The sequence below is a fragment of the Lissotriton helveticus genome, chromosome 4_2 (assembly GCF_964261635.1).
Source record: "Lissotriton helveticus chromosome 4_2, aLisHel1.1, whole genome shotgun sequence".
In the NCBI taxonomy this organism is placed as follows: Eukaryota; Metazoa; Chordata; class Amphibia; order Caudata; family Salamandridae; genus Lissotriton; species Lissotriton helveticus.
This window is the reverse complement of record NC_136064.1, coordinates 132,969,340-132,976,985: the sequence shown is the minus strand read 5'-3', so window position 1 is coordinate 132,976,985 and position 7,646 is coordinate 132,969,340. Positions and strand designations below refer to the sequence as shown.

Here is a 7,646-nt window from a genome sequence, read left to right as displayed (position 1 = left end):
TTACTTTGGTATATGTTGAGGTAGCCCTTTTCCGTCCTTTGACTGCTCCATTTCCTCTGGTCCCCTGCTCCCCAATGTCTCCATTTTTGTTAACAATGGTTAATGGAAAGTGTTGGGTGATTCCATATCTTGATGCAAGGAACTACTTTTAGGAAATAGAGAAGGGATCACACATTAATATAGCAGTGGGACCGTGAACATCACTGCTTTACTTGGTCACGCTAAGGTGATTGGATTTTTCTGTGTGCTCTGTCTGTGTCCTGAAGCAAATAATTATGTTTGGCAAACAGGATGAGCAGTTCACAGGCGTCTATCAGCTGCTAAATGTCAACAAGTGAGGGATTGATTCTTAATGAATTTAGGGGCACATGAATATTAGCGGTGATTCATGTCTGCCCTCTGATAATCTGCAATTTAAATTATTTAGTATAAATCTAGGTGCACAGCTCATAGAAGTAGTTTGTATCTTTCTATCAATCAGAATGGCGTCTTTTTATGAACTGAAAGAGCTCCATGATAAATACCTGGATCCGAAGGAACTGATGGAGTCCTTCTTCCAACAGGAGTCAGACTTTCAGGAAGATTCTATTTATAGGATATTTGATCTTTTGAATAAAGCCTTCTCTTCGGGTAAGTTGTTCTTCGATCCATTACACCCTCATCTTTGATTCATTTTCTCTGTGGTGCTAGTGGTGGGGGATCTGGGGGCTAAATAAAGTCTGACTAATCATAAAATGCAGTCAGAAGGTTTTTGAGAAACATTTCTGTTGTGAAAACATGTTATTAATTGAATCCTGTTCTATACTGGGGGAAATCTCTGTGATTCAGATATCTTAATTCCTTTCTCAGTTCTGATTGCTAGAAGATAAGTATAATCAATGTAAGGATTATGGCGGTCTTTCGCAATAAAAGAAGGGACAGTTGATGAGATTTGGGACTAGAATCAGAATCAAGAAAAGGAAGAGAAAGGTTGGGTGTGATCAATGTTTCTTCTTTGTTCTGTTGGTGGAAATATTGAAAGGAGGAATCTGCACCTACGCAATGTGTTGTATGTGGCATGATGAATCATCTCTTGCCATAGCTTATGTTAAAATAAAACATAACAAACCTTTCGTTGAATAAAAACACAACTTAGCCTTATGTTAAAATAAAACACATTACACCTTGTGTTACAATAAATCAGAACACAGCCTTTTGTTAAATGAAACACTGCACAAACTTGTGTTAAAAAAACACAACACCTTATATTAAAATAAATCACAACACAACCTTATTTTAAAATACAACACAGCACAGCCTTATTTTTAAAGACAACACAACACAACCTTATTTTTAAAGACAACACAGCACAGCCTTATTTTCAAATAAAACACAACACAGTATTTTGTTAAAATTAAGAACAACACAGCCTTATGTTAAAATAAAACAAACTGCAGCCTTATGTTAAAATAAAATACAACATAATGTTATGTGATAATGAAAAACAGCACAGCCTTATGTTAAATAAAGGATAACACAGCCTTATGTTCAAATAAAGCACAACACAGCCTTATGTTAAAACAACACACAACACAGCCTTATGTTAAAATAAGACACAACACAGCCTTATGTTCAAATAAAACAATGCACAACCCTATGTTCAAATAAAACAGTTTATAAACATTAAATAGCACATGAAGGAATTTTGCTGGCACAGCACACAATAAACTGATGACAAAGTGAGAAAAGTACATGAGAATAAAATCCATTGCACGGTACAGTGAAAGACCTGTGGGCAACACATTCACCACCAGCATCAAAAGACAAATAGACTACTGCTTAATTTGTACTGGTGATAACCTGTATTTTCTTGTCACTGATTCTAAGGAAATCCCACAAAGACCTCAACTCAAGGCCATGTATTAGTCACTGTGACATGGACAGTTAAACAGTAATGTCTCTCAGAGATGATCAACAATCACAGATAGATACTACCTTCTTTAAGTCTCATAGGCTTGTAAGTGTGTAACACCAAACTACTGGCTGATCTTTGATGGGTTCCATATGTGTACACTCATGATTCAGTGCATGCCATCAACGTGGCATGCTTTGTCTCTGTCAATAGAGGTAATTTTTGCAGCTGCTGACGAGAAAACCCTAGGCACTGAAATGAAACCAAAGGTTCACTAGAGATACTGTAATATAACCAAAGGTTCACTAGTGACACTGAAATATAACCAAAGGTTCACAAGTGACACTGAAATATAACCAAAGGTTCATGAGTGACACTGAAATGAAACCAAATGTTCACGAGTGACACTGAAATATAACCAAAGGTTCACAAGTGACACTGAAATATAACCAAAGGTTCACTAGTGACACTGAAATATAACCAAATGTTCACAAGTGACACTGAAATATAACCAAAGGTTCACAAGTGACACTGAAATATAACCAAAGGTTCACAAGTGACACTGAAATATAACCAAAGGTTCACTAGTGACACTGAAATATAACCAAAGGTTCATGAGTGACACTGAAATGAAACCAAATGTTCACGAGTGACACTGAAATATAACCAAAGGTTCACAAGTGACACTGAAATATAACCAAAGGTTCACTAGTGACACTGAAATATAACCAAATGTTCACAAGTGACACTGAAATATAACCAAAGGTTCACAAGTGACACTGAAATATAACCAAAGGTTCACAAGTGACACTGAAATATAACCAAAGGTTCAGTAGTGACACTGAAATATAACCAAAGGTTCATGAGTGACACTGAAATGAAACCAAATGTTCACGAGTGACACTGAAATATAACCAAAGGTTCACTAGTGACATAACCAAAGGGTCACTAGTGACACTGAAATAAAAACAAAAGTTCACCAGAGACACTGACATAAAACCAACGGTTCGCTAGTGACACTCAGATGAAAGCTAAGGTTTACCAGTGAAATCGACATAAAGCCAAGCGTTCACTAGTAACAATGAAAGAAACCAATGTTTTGGCAGTGATATTTAAATAAAACCAAAGGTTCACTGGTGGCACTGAAATACAATCAAAGGTTCACCAGAGACTCAGACATAAAAGCAAGGGTTTCTAGTAATACTGGAATCAAACAGATGAAATGAAAACTTTGGCTATTCCTTATGTATCATACATGAGTGATGATGTAATGCCCCAAACATCCAACCATAGCTCATGCATGTTCCTTGGGATTTCAGGAAGAACAAGAACACACCCTCTTCCATTCTAACGTGTATGCTTGTTTGTAAAGCACGGAAAGTGTGCTCTAAGGGGCATATTTACAAGAAAGTGCATGGAGTGCATAACAGGGAAAGGGCAGTAATGCAACAATCTTAAAGGAAAATTGTGCCTTCCTGTATTTTCCCGTGCACCAGTGCTGTTTTGGCTGAATAGAGCCAAAACGGGCACTATTGCACGTGTGGCATTTTCCTCCTTTGTGTAGGCGACAGAATGCAGCACCCACAGAAAGAGGAAATACAGGGAGAAATTAAGCCTCCCATGGGAAGGATTAGCATTTTTGACCATTCCAAGGTTTACTAGTTCTGGTAATTCACCCAGGGCAGAGTAAGGCAAAACAGTGATTTACACTGCATAGAGCTATGGAGTCACTCAGGGCCATGAAAAGTGAACATGATTGGCTTCATAAATCACAGTTGAGGTTTGTGTTGCACATGTACCGCATTTCGTGATGCAAACATGAAACAAACTGGCTCATAAATATGCCCCCTATTCTCTCTTGTCCCCCTATGTATATGGGTAAACTTTAAAGGGTTCACCTCAAGGGGTGCTGCTAACAATACAGAAAATGTCCTGGCACTGGTGGATCTGAGTATTCCAGGCTCCAGCTGCAGATTATGAGTCCACACGTTTAGAATGTTGAATAAGAAAGGGTGCAATCTCCCACAAAGACATTGCTCCATCTGATTTAGTGTCAATCACCTCCACTTGTTTGCGACACTAATTAAGATTGCAAACCACAGATACATAGGCTTGAATCTCAAATACAGGAGGCCCATTGTTGCAGAGATTGTGCACATATACAGGACTATGCGCAGGAAACAAGGACCTCAGTGAATAGGGGTGTACCAACCTACGACACTAGTACCCAAAATCCCAAAGCGACGAGCTATAGTGTTGTCATGGGTATGAGACTTGCATTTATACCGTGTTAAGTTGGCATGAGCTTATTAGAAGTTTAAACGCCATTTTTCCTTTTTGCTGCCTTTGCACACGGCACACATTATTAAAAATGTTTAGAGTCTAGCAGAGTGTTTTGCTTCACACAAGAATTATATGTTTTTCTATACTAGCAGCCTTGCTTGGTAAGCTTTGTCTGAACAGTGAGTGCCGAGGCCTTCAAGGTTATTTCAACACAGTGGTTGTTGTCCGGACTGATCAGAGCACGTTCTAGACATAACATATATGCAGCTGTGGCCACCTCTGATTTTTGGCGCATTTAATATTGCACTGCGTAGGCTTGTTCCCACACACTTGGAGAACATTTGCATGCGGAGAGATGGTACAGAAACTGATGTGATCCATTTCTGCTAGGACCAGAGGTATGGGGCCGCCCTTGTTATCCCAAGAGAGCTTCTGTAGATATAAAATAACCTATTATCAAGGTAGGGTGAGATATAGGTGTATTCTAACCTGTTTTCCATTTAGCATTTTAACATGCTTTCTCCCTTTGTATTTCATGGAATGGTAACTATGCTGATAATATTGTTGCTTATAATATGTCTGCTTGTATTAGCTAAGATACTGCGCCTCAGAACATGGCATTAGAAATAAATATTTCAAACTTGCACGTGTCTCTATTTACTCCCCGTTTAGGACTGTATAACGAAAGAGTGTTCATGTGTTCCACATTGCCCTAGGTATTCTAAGTTCCATGTTCTGGGTTGTCTAATCATTGGAGTTATGGAAGAACCAATGAGACACTGATTGCTAGTCTGTTAGGGGATTTTGGCTACTGAGGTGAGTTTTGGCACACCCTTATTCACTGAGGTTCCAAGTCTCTGTGCACAGTTCTGTGTAGGAGCAGAATCCCTGCTAGAGTGTCTCATTCGTTCTCCAACAGCAAAGCTACCAATGATTAGACAATCCTGAACACGACACTCCCGACTCTCTCAGGAATCGAGGGAGCAAGACAGCTCTTTCACTCTCTCACTCATACTTGTCCACAATAAGAGTAATCAGAGTCACTGTATAGTTTAAAATCTTTATTTTAACTAATGCACTCTATGGTACAGTACACGTCCCATTACGATCAGCAAAATTAATAAACACAATAGGGTCAGCATTGTCACAATTTAATAGAATGATTAAAAGTAGTTTATTATAAAAAAGAAGACATCTGGGTTTGGTCAGCAGACCCCAAACGTCACGGACTAGATAAAAGGTTTACATCTCAGAAAAATCACAGCTCCACTCACTGTAAAGGTCTCTCTCCAAGTGCCTGAACAATTTGCTTAGCTTACAATATTAAAGCATATGATTTTCAGTAATGCAGCTGTGTGTCATGTTATGTCTAGGTCCGAGCGACTGGCCAGAACAGAGTAACAAGGGGCATTGTTTATCGACCTTGTACATTGTGTGCTGACTAAACCTCAGAGCACAGCAGAGAACATGAAAAGCAGACAGTTCACTTGTGAAAAGGGCACAAACAATGTCTTGCAAAAATTACGCATGTAGTGTTATGTGCAAAAGCAGCCTAATGGCAGCAAAGCTCATTTAAACTTAGCAATGTCGACAATGAACCCACTATCCATAATACACCATGATTGAGCCACAACTGCCATTTTGCAAATTAGAAAGGCTTTTCAGACTCACAAAATGGCATGTGTATATTGCAACCAGCGATTTTCATTGCTGCAAAGCCTCTGATTTGTGGATCCCAAGTGTTGCAACCACGAAACCACTTTGGACCTGATTTAGAGACTGATGACTGGGTAACCCCATCCCAAACTGTAACGCAGGCCCTTAATATTTAGGAGAACAGGCTCATAACATAATTCTGCCTTGAATTACACCTGTGCATAGAGAAGAGGAAAACGAGAAATAAGTATATATATTACCACCAGATTTCAGTGGATATTCAGTAACTCCTTACCCATTGATTGGATTTGACCTCCAGTCTCCTACCGGCAGAGATTGTTTTAATTTCCTTATATTTTGCACTTGCTATGCAACCGGTAGGTCCCTTGCTCCTGAATGTGGGTGTCATATTAGATAGGGGTTATTTCAGCATTTGCTTTCTCATTTTAGACTTATTTTTATTTCCGTGTAATTGTAATCTTTTGTCGCTACTTTTTCCTCTTTAGCTTAGGTGTGAAGCCCTATCACTTACTGTTCAACTAAATACGCAACACAATTTTAAGGACCCGAGAGGTCCTTTTATAGATAATCTCCAAAACCTGTAAGAAGATAAGCTAGCTGCCTCTAGCATCACAGTGTTAGGGGATTTACATTTTCACTTTGAAGCTATTTTGGAGGTGGACACAGCTAACCTCCTGGACATCATGGAGAGTTTTGGGCTCCCACAATGGGTGAAGGGTACGACCCATCGGTCAGAACATACACTTGATGGGATCTTTTCAAACAATCTGTTAATTATAGTTAAAGACATCCTTCCACTTCTCTGGTCAGGCCATTCAGCCATTACATTTAATGTTGGACCACTAGACTCCGAATCTCAAATTGGCAGTATAGCCAGAAGCAGAGCGGGGAGAGCTTGGAACAGTTATTCAACAGCCATTTCAAGTGAAACTAGCCAGCTCCCAACAAGAGTATGGGGAGAATGCAGAGGTAATTGCCCGCCTTTACAACCTCTGGATGGAAAAAAATAGCTCACCATTAGCCCCCTTGATCTCTATTGATTCAGAACGTAACCACCCTTCAGCCCTTTGGTATTCTGATAAGTTGAATTAAATTGTAAAAAAAAACAAGGATGTATTTGGAGAGTAGCCTATGATTCTGCGGAAGGGATCAAATACAAACATAGTTTGAGTAAATATAAGGAAATGATTAGGACTGAAAAAACGGTATATTTTTTCACAAAAAATTATTAGAGTAACAAATTCTTCCAAATAACTATTTAGCACCGTGTTAATGCTTACCTCGCCTCCTATTCCTTCTGTGACAAGATTGCTAGGCACTTTGACGATAAAGTCAAAAGTATTTTTAATGAAGTCGGTAGCTGGAGAACTAGGGCAACCTCCATCAACTGATGGACCTTATTGTTATCTCAAAATCAGGTTAACCTATTGATCCTTGCACCATGATAGTGGTAAAACGGATTAATAGTTTAAGATATTGTAGAGGACAATCTGGTAAAAGTGTTTAATGTAAATTTTCAGGACAGGAGTGTTTCTAAATCTATCAATTTTGGACATCCTGATAAACCTAATTTAGATGCTTCAGATATTAACAACTATCACCCTATATCGCGTTTGCCATTTCCTGCTAAACTCCTAGAGAAGGCCATGAATAAGCAACTGATGGATTATATTAACCTACATGGCTGCTTAGATGAAACACAACATGGCTTTAGGACTGGGCACAGCACTGAGTTGGCTCTAATTAAACCCGTAGAGGAAATTAAAAAGGCTCAAGACATTAGTGGAAGGGCCGC

The 7,646-nt window shown here is 39.0% G+C and overlaps 1 protein-coding gene across 1 annotated transcript in view; it reads left to right on the top strand.

Annotated features, from left to right (window-relative positions):
* Positions 1–477: 477 nt before the first annotated feature.
* The window catches only part of LOC144752118 (nicotinamide N-methyltransferase-like), a 62,593-nt gene continuing 55,424 nt past the window's right edge, over positions 478–7,646 (top strand). Inside the window, exon 1 of the mRNA XM_078640062.1 lies at positions 478–630. Within this exon, the coding sequence (XP_078496188.1) occupies positions 483–630 (148 nt within the window). The 5' untranslated portion in view covers positions 478–482. The remainder of the gene's footprint in view (positions 631–7,646) is intronic.